Source organism: Oncorhynchus tshawytscha, linkage group LG10 (genome assembly GCF_018296145.1).
Source record: "Oncorhynchus tshawytscha isolate Ot180627B linkage group LG10, Otsh_v2.0, whole genome shotgun sequence".
In the NCBI taxonomy this organism is placed as follows: domain Eukaryota; kingdom Metazoa; phylum Chordata; class Actinopteri; order Salmoniformes; family Salmonidae; genus Oncorhynchus; species Oncorhynchus tshawytscha.
The window spans coordinates 59853309-59874443 of record NC_056438.1 but is presented as its reverse complement, the minus strand read 5'-3'; the positions used below and the strand labels follow the sequence as shown (position 1 = coordinate 59874443).

At 45.1% G+C, this 21135-nt stretch overlaps 1 protein-coding gene across 5 annotated transcripts in view; it reads right to left on the bottom strand.

Moving 5' to 3' along the window:
- Positions 1–20219, bottom strand: part of LOC112259612 (laminin subunit alpha-3) — a 118869-nt gene extending 98650 nt beyond the window's left edge. For 2 of the 5 annotated variants that reach the window (XM_042328809.1, XM_042328811.1), the window contains exons 1-3: positions 19696–20215; positions 19577–19603; positions 18660–18812 (exon numbers count right to left, since the gene is read on the bottom strand). In XM_042328809.1, coding sequence (XP_042184743.1) covers positions 18660–18812; positions 19577–19603; positions 19696–19959 — 444 coding nt within the window. In that variant the 5' untranslated portion in view covers positions 19960–20215. Of the gene's footprint in view, positions 1–18659; positions 18813–19576; positions 19604–19695 lie in introns of all 5 variants that reach the window. The other 3 variants (XM_042328810.1, XM_042328813.1, XM_042328812.1) reach the window with 2 other exon arrangements.
- Positions 20220–21135: the final 916 nt, after the last annotated feature.

Below are 21135 nucleotides of genomic sequence, written 5' to 3'. Positions count from 1 at the left end.
GTCAGGAAAATAATCTCACACTCAATGTCAACAAAACAAAGGAGATGATCGTGGACTTCAGGGAACAGCAGAGGGAGCAGCCCCCTATCCACATCGACAAGACAGTAGTGGAGAAGGTGGAAAGTCCCTCGGCGTACACATCATGGACAAACTGAAATGGTCCACCCACACAGACAGCGTGGTGAAGAAGGCGCAGCAACCTCAGGAGGCTGAAGAAATTTGCCTTGTCACCAAAAACACACACAAACTTTTACAGATGCACAATCGAGAGCATCCTGTTGGGCTGTATCATCGCCTGGTACGGCAACTGCTCCTCCCAGAACCATAAGGCTCTCCAGAGGGTAGTGAGGTCTGCACAACGCATCACCCGGGGCAAACTACCTGCCCTCCAGGACACCTACACCACCCGATGTCACAGGAAGGCCAAAAAGATCATCAAGGACAACAACCACCCGTGCCACTGCCTGTTCACCCCGCTATCATCCAGAAGGCGAGGTCAGTACAGGTGCATCAAAGCTGGGACCAAGAGACTGAAAAACAGCTTCCATATCAAGGCAATCAGACTGTTAAACAGCCATCACTAACATTGAGTGGCTGCTGCCAACATACTGACTCAAATCTCTACCCACTTTAATCATTAAAAATTGGATGTAATAAATGTATCACTAGCCACTTTAAACAATGCCACTTTATATAATGTTTACATCCCCTACATTACTCTTCTCATACAGTATGTGTATACTGTACTCTATACCATCTACTGCATCTTGCCTATGCTGTTCGGCCATTGCTCATCCATATATTTTTATGTACATATTCTTATTCATTCCTTTACACTTGTGTGTATAAGGTAGTTGTTGTGAAATTGTTCAGTTATTACTGCATGGTCAGAACTAGAAGCACAAGGATTTCGTTACACTCACATTAACATCTGCTAACCATATGTATGTGACAAATAGAATTTGATTTGAATTCCACAAATTCACTTTTAACAAGACACACCTGTTAATTGAAAATTGCATTCCAGGTGACTACCTCATGAAGCTGGTTGAGAGAATGCCAAGAGTGTGCAAAGCTGTCATCAAGAAAAAGGGTGGCTATTTTGAAGAATAAATTATAAAATATATTTTGATTTGTTTATCACTTTTTTGATTACTACATGATTCCATAAGTGTTATTTCATAGTTTTGATGTCTTCACTATTATTACAAAATGTAGAAAATAGTCAAAATAAAGAAAAACCCTTGAATGAGTAGGTGTGTCCAAACTTTTGACTGGTACTGTATATAACAACATGTTTGATGTTTAATCTACAAGATATTTGTATAGACTACACCAAATATAAAATAGAATTTCACTGAATTCAAATTCAAATTGCAATTCTGTATCCTGTTTACTACTTCAATTCAAATTCAAGAATTGGAATTTGAGCCATTCTCAATTCAATTGAGCCAAACCCTGATTGGAATTTAAACCATGATGACTCAACCTCACAAGAAACCAACCCTTCAGAAAGACAGAACATGAGTTAGGTCTAGCGGCTGAGGCTACTGCCTCAAACACATATACAGTACACAGTATGTGCCCCTACCTGTGCTACCTGTGTGGGATCGAATCCTGGCCCCACTGGCCTTCTTTAAACAAGTATTTTCCCTCTGTCTCTCTCTCTCCCTATTAATAAAACAAGAAAATACGAAAGGACAGAGTGTATAATCCATAGAGAAAAAAATAATGACTGAGAAAAGGCTTAGAGACAACCTGTCAGAAGAATACAACTGTCTCCTGGCAGACAGAGAGAGAGAGAGCGAGAGAACAAGAGAGAGAGAATGGCCTGGCCTGGCAGTGCTCTGTTCTTTTCTGTCTCAGGGCTCTGTTCCATCCCCCCGTCCTGCCAGTCTAAATATTCATACTTGACTGCTATCCAGCACTTTCTGTTTGGAACAGCCTGAAATATCTTGGTGACATGATAACAGTACCGGTCCAGACTCCTGGTTTGTGCTGCAAAGACATGAAGCAGAATTGAATAGACAAGCCCTGTGAACAATAAAACTCAACATGAACTGGGATATTGGTCTTATTCATCATAACACTTGAAGTGATCTCCACCCTAAATCTAAAGGCCTGGGCCACAGGAACAGGAGTGTTAGTCATATCTATGGAGGACGGTGGGTGTGGAGGGTCAAAAAGGTTGAGTTGTCACATCTCCCTCCTTCAGCTTTTAGCCCCAGTCCAAATTCCTGCTAGTGACTCCCATAAACAAGCCATATACACAGGGCGTTAAGTGTCCAGATCTCTCATCTAAACTCCAGTTATCACCCCAGAGAATAGAGCAGGCAGAGGCCTCAGCAACCTCCCACCATTACACCGCTCTCACCATCACGCCCCAGTGTTGTCGCCTTCCTCTCACTGCATGTTTACTGAGTGTTTGCACCATCATGCCTAGGCTTGGGCGGTATACCGTAAACACCGTTTCCAAATTTAGAAAAAGACACAGGATGGTTTTTCAACCACGTCAATACCATCCAAAACTATTTATTTGAAGTTTTTCAATAAATTTGAATATTTGTAGCTTTTTAAGTTAATTCCGGCAGTCAACTTGGGCAATACATTAGGAGATGAAGCAGATTGCGTTCTTCATTTCACCTGTCACATTATTTTACAATATGAAGCTTATCGTAGTTCCCCAGAACAGTTGAGCCTGTCACGTGTTTGTTTGTACATAGCAGACGTCGGGAGCTGGTGAGTCCATAGCTGTCTATATCTATCAGCGAGTCTCTGTTGTGTGGTGCACATGAGATGATGAAGTTACACTTGTATTCTCTCATTCACTTTTACTTGTTAATGTCCACTCACCGAAAATGACATTCAGTAGCTACTAGCTATGCTTGTGTAACTTTATGAGCTGGATTTGCCTGTCTTTACAATTAGTTTATGTTCGTTTTCGCTTGTTAGCATTTAGCTAACAGCATCTATGTGATTGTTAGTTTGTGTAACAGAGGTCCAATGGGATTTCCTTGCATTTGTAGCGCCCACTCATGAGCCATGCCGTTAATACCGTAAATCCCGAGGAGGGTATGAAGGAGGGAATGACCATATGAAAATCTGGATACCGGCCAAGCCTAATCACACCCTAGTGTTCTCACTTTCCTCTCACTGCATGTTTACTGAGTGGTCTCACCTTCTCACCCAAAAAATACTGTTCTGATAAATGTAACACAGCCGCATAATGGAGTGAGATACTCAATGTTTTATTGAGAGAAAAAAATATTGACTGAATTATAGCACATTAACAATTGTATAATGACGGACAACTGCCGTGTTGTTGGCTCCATGCAGAATTCCTGCCCCGACTTCACACATGCCTGTGCTTCAGGTAACGGAGCCTGGCAGTCAGGGTTATACTCCCACTGAACAAATAGTCTACACTTAGAAACTAATACAGTATTAGAGCCTATGGAAAATAGGCTGGTTGCGTGACTTTATGACTTAATGCCATGTCTGCCTTGTGGACCTGTCCAATCATACTGTAATCTAACCATGTTGATCAAATGAACTCAATGAACTGGGTTGTATAGTCTTTCATTCATTTAATACTGAGTACTCTGTGAGATTGTTACATTAAGACACCACCTACTACGATGTCTGCTGCCAATAGGTCTATTACTGGGCTTAAATAAGTTCAATTAAATGAACTAATAGAGTTGAAATCCTACTGTCTATGGTCTCTAGATAACATTGTTTGTCATTACATGTGCTTGTTATTCTAAAAATGTAGGACAGACAGGTGTTCAATTACAGTCCAGAAACAAATAATCTCCAAGTCTTAGGCAGGAAGGAGCCAGTCAGCCAGGAGGGTTCAGGAGGGCTACTGTAAAAAGCAAAAGCCTAACAGATACAGTAGAATCTATCTGACAGAGATCTCTTTGTGTCTGATGTTAGGGCAGAGGAATGCACCACGGCAGAGCTAGGAGCCATCGCCTTCTGTTGGAGCGGATCAGGCCCTGCCTGCCAGCCTGCCAGCCTGCCAGACAGACAGACAGTTGCAGCGCAATGGGGCTGGGGTGTTTTTAGTCTGGATTGAAACAATGCAATCTACAACTGTTTGTCTGAAGTGGAACAGGTGGTGATAGTGGCGAGGGGGGTGGGTCATGGGGGTATTTCTCTCTGTCTCCATGGTGGGCATACATTCCACCTCTTTCCAGGGACTCAATGATCCTTTTTAAAGCTATATACTCAAAATAGTCTCTCCAAACATGTGGGCTTGGCCCAAAGATAGTCACAAGAGGTAATTGTATGCACTGTGAAAATGTGATGAATGCAAGTTTATACAAGCAAGGAACCTATTGTAAAAGGTACAGCTGCTTCTCTGCAATTGACTGAGAATGTTTCCTGTATGTTTGCTCAGTAGGTATGATTGTGTTGGTGGCTTACCCATTATAATGGCTTGTTCAGACTTCACGTTTAGTAAATGGATTACATTTAAAAACCTGATTACAACATATTGTGTTTGTAACCAGCACCACAATAAAACTATAACAACCGATCTAAATTAGAACAAACAGGACGCATCAGTGATCGTGTATCAAAAATACATATCGGAAAAATCTTTGCCCACACCTGCGTCAATGACTGTATCAGTAGGTCTACAACCTCTGATAAGCATTTCTATGTAACACTATGTATATCGCCTCCACGGGCCTTGAAAAGGTGGGTTAAGATAAACCCATTCTGCTTTTCCACAATGGAGCTCCAGGTTTAGGAGGTAGTGGCATTCCTGTCCAACAATGTGATCCAGACATGAAGCCAGGGTGAGGTTGCTAACCAGACTGTGTGGGCTGCCTGCAAGGCCGAGCCCAGGGAGCGGGGCTGTAAATATGTGCAACAGACACCCGACTGCAGCTGGCATGGCGCCCACCACAGAGCGGAGCAGAGCAGAGCCCACCAGCTAAACACAGCTACTTACATCACCTCCATCATCACCACAGCAACAGCTAGGGAGCCAAACATGTGTCCCAAGAGTTAGACTATGCCAGCTATACAGTAAACACTGACAAAGGTATAGGAATGATATTGGAAGCCTATTTGGACAATGTATCATCAATATTACCACCACCAACATAAGGAAAGGATATTCAATTTAAGATTTTGTTAAGAACCAAATAATGATGACACTGTATTTGAACAAAATTGGTAACATGCCGTAAGTGGTAACACAAGTTATTCCATTCCAAATATGTTTTTGATTATTTTGATTCTTGCTTTTTATGATCTACGTTCTGATTCCATTCCATGTATGATAGAGTACTTGCGCCTAAAAGTATTCTGTGGTTTGATAAGCACCTGGTTCTTTCCAGGGCCTAATTGTGAAGTTATGCTGCTGATATATGCATGTTGAGTCAGTACCAAGGCTGTCAGGGAAATAGACTGTAGGAGCGGTCAGTGAGAGAACAAAACCCTGCTCAACTCAGTCCTGTACGCTCACCTTAGCAACACAACAAACACATATACAGTTAATACTGCAGGCTGCTGTTGCAACAACATCACACTACACATACCTATATATCTGCTATAACACAATCCTCTGAACAATCCATTTTATCACTGTCTATGTATCATTTTGACTGTTAGCATTAGCTGTTTGCTACTGCATCGCATTAGTAGGCATTTGCACCATGAATACTCAAACACAGAACCAGACACACAGGGAATCATATTTTATTCCATCATATGCAGCTATCATAGAAGGTGGGTAGGTATTCAGGGTGGGGTGGGGATGAAGAATTCTGTATGAAGCTGTGTGTGTGTGTGTGTGTGTGTGTGTGTGTGTGTGTGTGTGTGTGTGTGTGTGTGTGTGTGTGTGTGTGTGAAGACGGGGAGGCAGACAGGAGGGTCTTTTCCACACAGTCTGCCCAATTCACTGCACCTCCTCAATCCATTTACCCACTGTAAAGAAAAGGCCAGATCACTTTCAGAGAAGCCTTGAAAAGAACCAACCCTTTGTGAAAACAGCACAGATGTCACACAATACAGCCTACATCAGCCTACATCGATTCCAGGACAAATGTGGGTATAAAACAATCAGACAAAACTTCAGTGGGAGGCAGCAGGGTCTGGAAAGATAGAGAGTGGATTAAGTTCAACAGGAAGTCTTCATAACTTACAATAAATTAACCACTACCAGCAAGCTTCAGAAATGCAGTCATCCTAAACTATATACAGTGGGTGTCACGAGTCCGACCGAGGGTGTTTCCTTTTCCCGGGCGGGTGGCGCTCGGCGGTCGTCGTCACCGGCCTATTAGCTGCCACTGATTGTTTTTCCTCCCCCTCCTTGTATGTTTAGTGGTAGCACCTGTGTAGGGTTAATTAGTTTGTCTTTATTAGACAGCTGGCCCGCCTGGTTGTTGTGCGGGATTATTTCTATGTAACCTTCGGCTCTGTTGTAGAGGTACGTGTTTTGTGCCTGGTCGTGATTTGTTCCATTGTACATTTTTCCCTGTGTTTGGGAACGTTACTTTTGTGAGCACCCTGTGGTGTGTTAAGCGCTATTAAAAGACGCACAGCATTGAAATCTCTGTTTCCTGCATTTTGACTCCACACCCACGACACCCGGAGCATTACAGAATCCCGCACCTATCAAATTGAATGGAGTCAGCAGGAGCAGCAGCCAACCCTCTCCCATCGATGGAGGAACGGGTTCTCCACCACACCACCGTCCTCCATCGGATCGGATCCGCGATGGATCAAGTGATGGAGAGAATGGACCGATGGGAGAGGAGTGGTCTCCTTTCTCCACCTTCGGCACCCACGGTTCCGGACTCTCCATCTCCCGACTCCAGCACCCTCCGTCTGACGCTACCGAGGGCTTATGATGGAGCTGCGGCGGGTTGCCAGGGGTTTCTGCTTCAGCTGGAGCTATACCTGGCCACCATCAGACCCACTCCCTCAGGAGCAGAGAGGGTGAGTGTCCTCATCTTCTGCCTCACGGGTCGTGCTCTGGAGTGGGCGAACGCAGTCTGGAATGGCCCAGACTCAGCGCGGGAGCACTACCCAGAGTTTTCCCGCCGCTTCCGTGCCGTGTTTGATCACCCTCTAGACGGCCGAGCGGTGGGAGAACGACTATTTCATCTCAGGCAGGAGAGGAGGAGCGCCCAGGATTACGCGCTGGAGTTCCGGACCTTGGCAGCCGGATCTGGGTGGAACGACAGGGCCCTCATGGACCACTACAGGTGTAGTCTCCGAGAGGACGTCCGCCGGGAGTTAGCGTGTCGGGACACCACTCTGTCACTGGATCAGCTGATTGACATGTCCATTCGACTGGATAATCTGCTGGCTGCCCGCGGGCGTTCAGAGAGGGTCCTGTGCATTCCACCACCCAGCCCCTCCGCTCCCATTCCGATGGAGTTGGGAGGGGCTGCGCCGAGGGGTACCGGAGGAGGAGGCCTTCCCTGCACCAACTGTGGTCGGAGAGGACACACGTCTGATCGGTGCTGGGGGGGTCCGTCTGGGAGTAGAGATGGCAGGCGGAACGCTTCTCGGTCACCCCAGGTGAGTCAGCATCAAACTCACCCAGAACCCCTTGTTGGCCACATGTTTGTCTTAACCTTTTTCCTTCACTTTTTTCCCTCTTCCCAGCATAGGGCGCTAGTCGATTCAGGCGCAGCTGGGAACTTTATGGATCGCGGACTCGCCCTTAAATTAGGGGTTCCGCTGGTGCCGATAGATTCTCCCTTCCCCGTGCACTCACCAAATAGCCGGCCATTAGGGTCAGGGATGGTCAGGGAGACCATGGTCCCACTGGACATGGTGACGCAGGGGAATCATAGGGAGCGTATCAGTTTCTTTATTATTGATTCGCCTGCGTTTCCAGTGGTGCTGGGGACTCCCTGGTTGGCCCGGCACAATCCTAAAATTTCGTGGAGACAGGGGGTTCTCCAGGGGTGGTCAGAGGAGTGTTCTGGAAGGTGTTTTGGAGTTTCCATCGGTGCCACGTCGGTGGAGAGTCCAGACCAGGGTTCCACGGTGTGCATTCCCCCCGAGTATGCCGATTTGGCAATCGCTTTCAGTAAAGTGAAAGCGACTAAATTACCACCTTATCGACCGGGAAGGGATTGTACGATAGATCTCCAGGTAGACGCTGCGCTTCCCAAGAGTCACGTGTACCCGCTGTCCCAGGAGGAGACGTTGGCAATGGAGACATATGTCACGGAGTCGCTGGGGCAGGGGTACATTCGGCCCTCCATTTCACCCGTCTCCTCGAGTTTCTTTTTGTGAGGAAAAGGAGGGAGGTTTGCGTCCGTGTATCGATTATAGAGGTCTAAACGCCATCACAGTGGGGTATAGTTACCCTCTACCTCTCATCGCTACGGCGGTGGAATCGTTCCACGGAGCGCAGTTCTTCACAAAACTGGATCTCAGGAGCGCGTATAGTCTGGTGCGTATTCGGAAGGGAGACGAGTGGAAAACCGCATTTAGTACTACATCAGGCCACTATGAGTACCTCGTCATGCCGTATGGGTTAAAAAATGCTCCAGCCGTTTTTCAATCCTTTGTAGACGAGATTCTCAGGGACCTGTGCGGGCAGGGAGTGGTTGTTTATATCGATGACATTCTGATCTACTCGGCCACTCACACCGCGCATGTGTCTCTGGTGCGCAAAGTGCTTGGTAGACTGCTGGAGCATGACCTATACGTCAAGGCTGAGAAATGCGTGTTCTCTAAACGAGCCGTCTCTTTTCTGGGATATCGCATTTCCACCTCGGGGGTAGTGATGGAGGGTGACCGCATTAGTGCCGTGCGTAATTGGCCGACTCCGACCACGGTAAAGGAGGTGCAGCGGTTTTGGGGTTTTGCCAACTACTACCGGAGGTTTATCCTGGGTTTTGGCCAGGTAGCGGCTCCCATTACCTCACTGCTGAAGGGGGGACCGGTGCATTTGCAGTGGTCAGCCGAGGCGGACGGAGCATTCAACAAGTTGAAGGCGCTGTTCACTGATGCGCCCGTGTTGGCGCATCCGGACCCCTCTCTAGCATTCATAGTGGAGGTGGACGCGTCCGAGGCTGGGGTGGGTGCCGTGCTATCACAGCGCTCTGGTACGCCACCAAAACTCCGCCCCTGCGCTTTCTTCTCAAGGAAGCTCAGCCCAGCGGAGCGTAACTATGATGTGGGGGACCGGGAGTTGCTAGCGGTGGTTAAGGCACTGAAGGTGTGGAGACACTGGCTTGAGGGGGCTAAGCACCCCTTTCTCATCTGGACCGACCACCAGAATCTGGAGTATATTCGGGCAGCTAGGAGACTTAACCCACGTCAGGCAAGGTGGGCCATCTTCTTCACCCGGTTCCGGTTTACTTTGTCTTATAGACCGGGCTCCCAGAACGTAAAGGCTGACGCACTGTCCCGCCTTTACGACACGGAGGATGGGTCCACCGAACCAACTCCCATCCTTCCCGCCTCAAAGTTGGTAGCCCCAGTGGTATGGGAGGTGGACTCGGACATCGAGCGGGCGTTACGGGCTGAAACCGCGCCTCCTCAGTGTCCAGCGGGGCGAAGGTACGTGCCGCTTGGTGTTCGGGACAAACTGATTTGGTGGGCTCACGTCCTACCCTCCTCTGGTCACCCTGGGGTGACGAGGACAGTGGGAGCCTTCGGGGAGGTATTGGTGGCCTACGTTGGCTAAAGACGTTAAGGGTTATGTCTCCTCCTGTTCAGTGTGCGCTCAGAGTAAGGCTCCTAGGCACCTTCCTAGAGGGAAGCTACAACCCCTCCCCGTTCCACAGCGGCCATGGTCACATCTGTCCATAGATTTCCTGACCGATCTTCCGCCGTCTCAGGGGAACACCACGGTTCTAGTGATTGTGGATCGGTTCTCTAAGTCCTGCCGTCTCCTCCCGTTGCCCGGTATCCCTACAGCCCTACAGACTGCGGAGGCGTTATTCACCCATGTCTTTCGGCACTACGGGGTGCCGGAGGACATCGTTTCTGATCGGGGCCCCCAATTTACGTCTCGGGTATGGAGAGCGTTCATGGAACGCTTGGGGGTCTCCGTCAGCCTGACCTCCGGTTATCACCCCGAGAGTAATGGGCAGGTGGAGAGAGTGAACCAGGAGGTGGGTAGGTTTCTGCGGTCGTATTGCCAGGATCGGCCAGGGGAGTGGGCACGATACATTCCCTGGGCTGAAATGGCTCAGAACTCACTACGCCACTCCTCTACTAACGTGTCCCCTTTTCAGTGTGTGTTGGGGTACCAGCCGGTCCTGGCACCATGGCATCCGAGCCAGACCGAGGCTCCTGCGGTGGAGGAATGGGTACAGCGCTCCAAGGAGACCTGGAGGGCCGTCCAGGACTCTCTACGACAAGCGAGTGGACGGCAGAAGAGGAGTGCTGACCGCCACCGCAGTGAGGCCCCGTGTTTGTACCGGGGGACAGGGTCTGGCTCTCGACCCGAAACCTACCTCTCCGCTTGCCCTGCCGGAAGCTGGGTCCGCAGTGTGTAGGGCCCTTTAAAGTCCTGAGGAGAATAAACGAGGTGTGTTATCGATTACAACTCCCTTCCTATTATCGTATTAACCCCTCGTTTCATGTGTCTCTCTCAGGCCGGTGGTGGCTGGTCCCCTGCAGGACAGTGAGGTACCGGAGGTCCCCCCCCTCTGGACATCGAGGGGACCCCGGCGTACACGATCCGGGCCATTCTGGACTCAAGGCGCCGGGTGAGGGGCCTGCAGTACCTCGTGGACTGGGAGGGGTACGGTCCGGAGGAGAGGTGCTGGGTACCGGTGGGGGACATCTTGGATCCCTCCATGTTGAGGGATTTCCATCGCCTCCATCCGGATCGCCCTGCGCCTCGTCCTCCGGGGGGACCTCGAGGCCGGTGTCGGCGCGCTGCGGGAGCCGCGCGTCAGGGGGGGGGTACTGTCACGAGTCCGACCGAGGGTGTTTCCTTTTCCCGGGCGGGTGGCGCTCGGCGGTCGTCGTCACCGGCCTATTAGCTGCCACTGATTGTTTTTCCTCCCCCTCCTTGTATGTTTAGTGGTAGCACCTGTGTAGGGTTAATTAGTTTGTCTTTATTAGACAGCCGGCCCGCCTGGTTGTTGTGCGGGATTATTTCTATGTAACCTTCGGCTCTGTTGTAGAGGTACGTGTTTTGTGCCTGGTCGTGATTTGTTCCATTGTACATTTTTCCCTGTGTTTGGGAACGTTACTTTTGTGAGCACCCTGTGGTGTGTTAAGCGCTATTAAAAGACGCACAGCATTGAAATCTCTGTTTCCTGCATTTTGACTCCACACCCACGACACCCGGAGCATTACAGTGGGGAGAACAAGTATTTGATAACCTGCAAAATCGGTAGTGAAATACTTGTTCTCCCCACTGTATATATATATCCTGATATAGTACTTTCTTATCTTACCATCAAGTTACTCAGCCATCCAGCAATAAGTACCACACACTCATTACCAAACCCTACAGAGTAGAGAACAAGTACAGCATCAAAACCCACCTATCAGAACAAACTCTTACTTATCAGAGACACTCTCCAATCAGATACCTACGCTCACCATTCAGAACCATGAGTACCTCACACCTAGCCAATCGCAGCCCACCTCACATCAGTGTTGTTCATGATATGACAAATACCAAATCTCACACAAACAAATCCTAACCCCCTGAAATAGCAACCAATCAGGGTTCAATCAGAGCTTCACACAAACCAATTAGTGTCCATTCAATGGGATAGCGCCCACCAATCAGAGGCCTTTCAGTAACGTGGTATGACAGACAGCAGTAAGCCCAGGCATCTCTGTCTCACATGGTCCAGGGCACTCAGGCAGATAAGCACATGTGGTCAGGGCTCCTAAAATACATTCCCCAGAAAAAACTGCATGGGCGGCTGTGGGGCCGATCCATCCGTGGTGCCAATGTTCACTAGGACAAAGAGTCGCCACAACACCCTGTAAATAGTTTTAACAAGGGAGGGCAAGTCTCGCTGTACAGGTAGACAGGCTGTTTTGTGGAGAGGATTTCATTGTGTTCGTTTGTGGAGGACATATGTGGTTTTGAAGAGTTTAAATTTATATTGTAATTAAGAAAATGTGCCTCCGTTAGGTCAATAAAAAATGAACAAGATGTTGAATTACATTTATTGGGTCAAATCTACTGCATCATGAAACTCACAGCAGAAGGCTCTAATCAACGTGTTGACTGTCTTTCTGGGTGAGCTGCTCCAATGCCCTGAAGACAAACTGACTAAGGCAATACCCTCCACCAGATCCAGTTACTGTAGAGTACACAAATCAAGAAGCACCCCTACACCCAGGATCTGACCATAGTAGGAGGGAGTTGAAAGTCACCTCCTGATTTATGGCAGGCTTTGTCACGGGTCACAGGTCAAAAGCCCACAAGATAACACAGGCAGGCGGCTACTTAAGTGTGAGAGCTGTTCGCCTCAGTCAACATAATCCAACGGTGTGGTTGGGTTGATTTGCACAAGGAGCTACAACCAAGGGAGTTGTACTGTTTCACACTGACTGACTGACTACAAGATTTATAGCAAGTAAATACAAAGACATACTGTATTTTGTCTAATACAAAGTTCCAGGCCAATTCGGACTCTTTCCTTTTCTAAAAACTTCAAACGTATGACCATGTTAATCCACAAAGGAAATGGGTTCACCTTTCTGTGCTATTATTATATCATTCAACATTCCACAAAAGCTTAGCTGGAATCAGCCCTTGACAGATTGGTGCTGCTTCAAACGTGCCACTGCTTTACAGAACCGTCAGAAATGGCCACGTCAAAAACCACCCGGCTTCCCTTTGAACTTGGTTGGTTTGACATAAACAATGACGGTGCCATTATCTAATTTATCCGCTTGGAGAGATGGAGGTAAGACTGGCAAAGGGAGGGAAGGAAGGAGCAAGCACCTGTGTTAGTCTTAGAAGAGACCACAAAGACCATTCATTTAACTGGATCCAGCCCTTACAAATATCTGTGACCGCATCATATGTTCCGTGCCTTAACTGAATCTACAAAGGCTTTGAACTGCTTCTATCAGGCAACATAAATCTGATCAATTCTATCCAAGCATTAAATAAACCTGAGCAGAAGGGCGAAAGGGATCTGGCAAGTTAGTCTGAAATAAACTTGACATTCTTTATCTTTCTGTTTCTTGGAGGTACATTTACTTATTTTGACAAATGCTTTATTATGACTGTAAAATCATCAAAGGGTTATAGGAACCAACACTATTTGACAGACATCTGTGCTGAAAGCACATGGAAGTGTGGTTGACTGAATTCTTTCAGAGGCATCGACAACACCTTTCCTTATCTACATACACCTCTGATGTGAACACATGGCCTACACAAGAATGCATACCCAGAGTTAATAACCACAAAATAACATTGTACAACTTTACCAAACTTAATTATTCTATGGGATACAGTATTTAACAATTATCATGGAAGAATACTGCTTTAACTTCGTTTTTCAGTTTTCAGCTGTTTCTCTATTAGGTGGGATGATTTTGTGAAGAACATAATATCTATGCTGTTTAACAAATTAGCATAGATTGGCAGCCAATCTAGCTTTTTTGTTTGCCTTCCATTGAATTGATAAGTCTCAGGTCAATGCTGCCAAATCAGTCTGCTCTAATTTGTGAAATGATAACCTTGGAAGGCAACACTCCAATAAAACCAGCTGTTTTAATGAAAGCAGATTGAATCTCAGCACACACAGCCTCATAAATACATTCTTGGCATTGACAAAAGACTTAGTGGAAGCTAAAAACAAATGGATGACATAAGGGGGGAGGGGCCAGGTGAGCTTGGTCTGGAGCCTCACTGGATCACAGTTGAGTGACTCCTCATGGACAACAAAAAATATTTAATCCATGGAATGGTCCTTTGTAAGGTTGTTAACATATCTTAAAGAATAATTGAGAAATAATTAAAGTTGGTGGCATATTTATGACAGACCTCCTTTAAGACTCCATAATGTTTCATCTGTAGGTGCTACAAAGAAAAAATTGTTGAAAATAATATTCTCTATGGACATATCAAAGTTTCAAAGTGGGATCTTTGCTACTTTTAGAGATATGATCCAATTTGTAAGCATTTCCAACTAAATGAATGTGAAAATATATTCAAAATGGTCGCCCTCTGCTGCTAATTTGCAGGATGTGCAATGATACAAGTAAAAGGAGGGCTGTTATTGGTTACATTGCCTACTACGCCAATTTCTCTGTATAAAATGGGCCATAACTTTTAAGCTAGCAGAGATCCCACTCTGGAACTTTGATATGCCTGTAGAGTATATTATATTCAACAATTAATTGCCAAATCAAAAATGGTTTATTTTCAATATGCATGTTTATATTTTTCAATATTCATAAATAGATATAAGTAAATTATTATTGAGATCATAATGCAACTTATATTACAGAGCAAGCATAAAACTTCATTCATTTCTTTAGCTTTTTAGCACCTACAGATTAAACACTATGGAGTTTTAAAGGAACTTTTTAATTCCAAACTTTTATTAATTATTTCTCAATTATGCTTTTATATACAAATGTCAAATATATGTCAACAATATTTCACCAAAGGACCATTTTATGGGTTAAATCTCATGAAAATACCAAAAACCATGGTCGTTTTGTTTTGTCCAGGCTTCGTGAGGAATCAGTCAGTTGCTGTTTGGGCGGGACAAATGGGGAGGGGGGAGCCGTGTGGTTGGTAGTTTCTGAGAATACTTCATCCCTGTGCCCTTTATAGCACGCCTTAATGCAGTAATGCCACTTTCCCCGCTCCCAAATAAACTGAGTATTACCACATCTTAAACGCAGACGTCCCTCGCTTTTTCAAGCCATGCGGGCACTATATTTAGCCTCTCCCAAGCCCCGCTGCTCCGCACAACTCAGCTCAGCCCAGCTAAAAACAGATATGGAAGAATTTGCCACTGCTACCCATTCTCTTCCCACAGTGCTCCTGGGGAACATGGATGAAGTGTGGTACTCACTTTTAGGAAGATTTACTTTATAGGTGTCTCCATTTGGTTCCCACCCCTTAACCGCAGACAAAACCTGTTTCCAAATCAAAACAGGTCCAGCTCTGAACCCACTCCACCCACCCAACCCAGACCTACTCCCCCAGATCAGACTTTAAAATCCCTCTGATCCCTAATCCCTGGACACAATTTCTCCCTTTTCCCCCTCACCGTGGACAATTGAGCGTAAGGTGCAATTTCATGGGCTATGAGCCAAACTCCTGCTGCAGCCACAGGTCCTAATGGTTACCTATCCTCCAGCCACAGGAGCATGATCTGAGTCTGCTTCCTGGCACGCAGCCAGCTGTGGGACATCACTCACATGACTACAGCTGCTCGTCTTTCTCAGACAGGTTGACTTACACTTGTAACTTAAAGCATAAGCAGACTGACAGAAGAAAACCCACCATTGGCTGTATGCGGAGAGTCAATCGCAATCCCAAATGCATTCATACATACACACAGCCAATGTTCCCTCTAAACTGCACGCATGCGTGGGTGCGCAGAAGCCCGAGACGGCTGCACCGCTTCCCCAGGACTGCCACACAGAAGAAATAACAGCCCATGGAGAGAAGCACAAGATTGAACTTCACTCCACTTTCTAGACCTGTGGTCACCAACCGGACAATAGTGATCGACTTATCGATCTCCAAGGCATTCCTAGTCGATCGCCAAACATTTGTGACAAAAAACAAATGATAAATGATAAAGCCTTGTTCCAGGTAGGTGAACTGTTGCCATTTTGAACCATTTCATGTGTCTGAAGGTACAAACTCTGCCTTCATGGCAGGCCTAGAGAGAAAATCAAATCCACTATAGACCTATCACTGGCCAATTGGATGGCTCAGATTAACGTGTCTGCAGTAATATAGCAGGCCTAAAAGAAAGCTACAGCAAAGTTGATACTGTGAGATTTCAAAACGTTTAAAACCATGACTAGAGAGAGAGAGTATGTCAACGAATACAGCAAAGAGCTGCTGTTTTTATGAGTGAGTTCATGTTTAAATTCCTACTCAGCACTGTCAACACTTTTATAAGCCATAAAATGTGCGATATTCCTATTTCCACTCAGCGCTACAACAAGCACTGCAGCAGTAATGAATGAGTAGGAAAACGTATTGATGTGTTTGCGTTGTTGTATAATTAGCGGCTTGGGTATTTTTTAATATCAAGGAATATCTCACTTTCTTTGTTCAAAGGAGTAACATGAATTTGTGCATGAGGCAGAAATAATGCAGTGAGACTCAAGTTCCGCCATCAGCAGGAAGACGGTGTCCCTTTTTGTTCAGTGTCAGTGTACCCTCAGTCTACTGCTCTCTCCCTCCGCTGAGACTGACCACCAGATGCAGGCATCATCAGCCCACTAAAATATAAATTATTTAAATGTATGCTCACTCAGTTGTGCCTCACAAGTAATACAACAACAGATCTATTACCGGTGTGATCATATAGCCTACCTTGTCGAAAAAAATACATTTTGTTTTTTTAAATGGTCCGAACAACAATGCATTGGCAGGGCATCTTCCAGCAAAGCTAATATGCGGTGATAATGTATTGGGCCTATTAGCTTACTGCACAAACCTCATTGCTACAGTACTGTTTTATTTGGTTAATGTTGCATAGGCTTACGTTTTTTAAGTCATGGTAAAAAAAAAGGTAGATCTCGGGTTGCATTTTGACTCAGAAAGTGATCATGACTCAGAAAAGTTTGGTGACCTCAGTTTTCCCTGAGTTTTCCCTGTTAACACTATCAACATTTCCCTTTATTGTGGCAATTGTGATCGAATAAATGCAATGTTAGCTTTCAATCCAACATACCAAAACAAAACAAATGATGCAAGATATTTTGTTGTAGGCATAATGGATCAGAGTAGGATTCTATTGCATTGACATGCACAACTCAGCCCGTACTCTACACAGACGGTGCGGAATAACCAATCAAAGCTGCAGTAGGCCTATTTGCAAATAGATCATTGCCATATATGGATCTGTGCCATTTACATTGAACTGGACTGTGTTTACAACATGAGCTGTCATGAGTAGATGCACTTGTTTTGAGATTAAAGCTAGAGCTGCATGTTGCCACATGTGCACATTTTGTTCATATCCTTTGCTAGTTAGTGAGTTGTTAGCCCAGTTATATTTTTATTTATTTTACCTTTATTTAACTAGGCAAGTCAGTTAAGAAAAATTCTTATTTTCAATAACAGCCTAGGAACAGTGGGTTAACTGCCTGTTCAGGGGCAGAACGACAGATTTGTACCTTGTCAGCTCGGGAGTTTGAACTTGCAACCTTCTAGTTACTAGTCCAACGCTCTAACCACTAGGCTAGATCATTTGTAGTCAGCAATAGGGAAGTGTTTGCTTCCTACAAGAGAATAAAACATGTACATTTCTAGACATCTTTGAAAAGCAAGTCAGGTGAAAAGCTTTTTTTCCCTTAAAGAGGCAGTGCTGTATTTAGAGACTTGCTTGAATAAGCTAAGTAGCCAATAGGCTGAGGGTAGCATAATTTGTCAGATTCTCTGTAAGAATGGTATGAGAATAATAATGCATTTTATTTTGTAATGTGGTTTCATTCATCAAAACAACACAACAACATTTTCAGTCACCTCCTTGTCTGAAGGTCAAGTGGATAGCCAGGTTAATGTCAAGCCCTGCATATTTTTTTTAAAGTCTCATGGAATGTAGGCCTACATTGAACACCACATTGTCTGCTATTGTAGGCTGAATGATAGAATAGTTATTTCCATGTTCAAATGTCATGGGATGCATTTTCTCTATTGTTTTTGATGGTAGGCTACTCTGGTAGGCCTTCATTATGATCAAATAGTCACCAGTGGAGGCTGGTGGGAGGAGCTATAGGAGGACAGGCTCATTGTAATAGCTAGAATGGAATAAATTGAATGGAGTCAAACATGTGGTTTGATACCATTCCATTTATTCCATTCCAGCTATTACAATGAGCCTGTCCTCCTATAGCTCCTCCCACCAGCCTCCACTGGAAACCAGAGTAGCCTACTTGGCCAATGTTAAAACTATAACTTAAAGCGGGTACAGCCTCAGTGTTCACAGTAAATGCGTGCTGGAAGTTGCACAGAATTTTCACAATGTTCAAGTTTGCGCTGCGCAGAAATTTGCTCAGTGCCAAAAGAAATTAGAGTGAACATTGCACACAGCCACTCTGCTTCACATCAGCATTCAGCAATTATCTCCACACACTCATGTCGACGATGGCTAGAATCAACTCTGAACTCAACTCAACTGAACTCAACTCTCAACTCAAACACTGAACAGTGCACTGAAGAAGCCGAAAAACTAACTTCCCACTCATTGCCATTCATCCTCTCAGTCCCTCTTTAAGATGACCACTAGGTAGTGTGATGTCTGTCTACATCACTGAAGGCAGGTTGCCACCTCACACCAATGACATAATGCACCTCGAATTAGCTGAGAAAGGGAAAACCTTGTCTCTATTCACCCCATGACATCCCACTGTCACATTTCATACTCTCACCATGGTAACGTTGTCAACGTTGTCAATCAATCAACAGCTACCGTGAAGGTAGAGCACTTGGCTGAGTAGGAACCAATGTAAGACCACCAGGGTTTCTCACTCACCTGTCCAAGGTCCAAGGTGACATTAACCTCATTGTACATGGGTCCACGGGAGAGAGGTGGGCTCTGCCACCAGCGCTCGGTGCCATCGATTGCGTTGCTCACTGGGTGGGCCTTGTTAGGCTCGTTGGAGTTGCATCGGTCACAATACTGTCCCTGCAGGGAAAGGGCAAATTAAATGGTGTTACTCTGAGCCCAAAACACATAAAAACATATAAAGAGTCCAGATGTATTCAAGTCCATGAATAGGCCAGTCACAACGTACATAAAAGTTACACAAAATACAAAACATGCAAACATAGACAAACACTTTGCAGACAGTGCAAGTAATCACATGCATAGTGTGAACAACGGTAAAAATGATATCTGAAATTACTGTAACAGTCTTTCTATACAATAATGGTAAAAAGCTATATATAGACCTTGTTTGTGTAGGTTCTAAAGCCCCTGGGCCTTAAGTGTCCCAAAGGTATTCAAACTCCTGAAGGGGCAAGTTTATTAAGAGGGCATTCACTTTAGAGACCTCAGGAGTTAAACACAATGGTGTAAACTTGGTTAGAGCAGGCATGTTTCCCATAGTGCTATAGTGACTCATTCTGGAGCATGGGCGCAAGAGAAAGGAAGCAAGGAGCATTGATTCAACTGTAATAACAGTGTAACTAAATATGGTAGTTCACATGGGAATATATATATATATGTATGGAAGGCAAAATCATAAGAAAATCACTAGTTTGCAAGGAACCAACTTGATTCCATTTCGATTGGATAATACAAATACGATTTTATGGATTGTTGTTTCTCTGTTGGTAGGCTTTCCATTCACTTCATATTCAGAACAACTCTATTAACACATGCGCATTAATATTTAGTATTTTACGCACGCACTCATCATGCCAATTTCTTGCATACTTGCAACTTACATTTGAACTGTAAACATTATTAGCTGTCTGAAAAAGCAAAGGCAGAAAAGTTGTCAACAATATTAACGTTTCAAAATGAAACCACAATCATAAAATTGTCAATTTGGTTCACTCTTCACCTGTATGGTTTGACTAGGAAGTCCGAATGTAGGTCCTCCGACAAGTTTACAGTACAAATCAGATCTCGGTCTCCCGGTTTCATCTTGACCGCACGTTGCGGTGGCGGAGATCCGGGACCCCTCCGCGAGGTTGAAGTACGGAGGACTCAAACTAAACCCCGTTATTTCGTTAAAAGACACTTGCGCGTAAACGTCCCCCCAAAGCAAGAGCGTAAAAGTACATAATAAAGCGGCGGGATGAGCTCCCTTCATCCCCCTCGCCATGTTCCACCTCAACAATCCCTGTAGATGCTGAATTCAAATAGTAACTCGCAGTTCAAGTTCATGTTTTCTAGATCGTAATGAAATAATATGCACTCTCCACGCATGAAACACTGCGGATCCTTTGATCCTGGCAATGGAACGACTCGTGCGTCCAGTGTGCGGCTCTTGATGTAAAAGTTAGACTTGTTGCTCTGCTGCTGTTGCCTCTGTGATCCCCTTCGACAACATGTTTCTTCGTGAAAAAGAGCTTGTTCACGTTTCTCCCTGACCAAACTCTGCCACCCAGAGCCGTATCAGGTGTCAACATTGACTACTTCGGTCCAAAGGTCTCTAGAAATGTCAGCACTTGAATCACAGCCAAAATGAAAAGAATTCGCATGCCTAATTCAGAGTAGACATTTTAGAGGGCAATTCCATGATAATGGAATTATGCGTTGACTCCGTTTTTTTACATTAAAATGTTTACCAAACACAAAACCTTGATTTCAAAGTTTAACAAACCATACAAGTCTATGCACAATGACTACTTGTAACAACTTATACTTAAAAATGTACAAAACAAATTTAGTGGAAGAACTTTGAAGATGAAAACTTTGGTAACAGAATTATGGTAAAATCTCCCCTCAGGTTTTAATGCGACCATGTTTTCCAAACACTCAAATATCTCCTCCGAATTAAGTTTAAAAGATGTCTGCAAAAAGGAGTGTGTCAGCTATGACATCAAAACTAATTGTATTAGTCACATGTGCCAAATACAACAGGTATTTCACCTTACAGTGAAATGCTTACTTACATGCCCCTAACCAACAATGCGGTTTAAAAAATATGAATAAGAAATAAAAGGAACAGGTAATTAAAGAGCAGCATTAAAATAACAATAGAGAGACTACATACAGGGGGTACCGGTACAGAGTCAATGTGCGGGGGCACCAGTTAGTTGAGGTAATTGAGGTAATATGTACATGTAGGTAGAGTTATTAAAATGACTATGCATAAATAATAACAGAGAGTAGCGTAAAAGACAGGGTGGGCGGGTGGGGAAAATTCAAATAGTCTGGGTAGCCATTTGATTAGATGTTCAGGAGTCTTATGAATTGGGGGTAGAAGCTGTTTAGAAGCCTCTTGGACCTAGACTTGTCTATGACTAGGGTGGCTGGAGTCTTTGACCATTTTTAG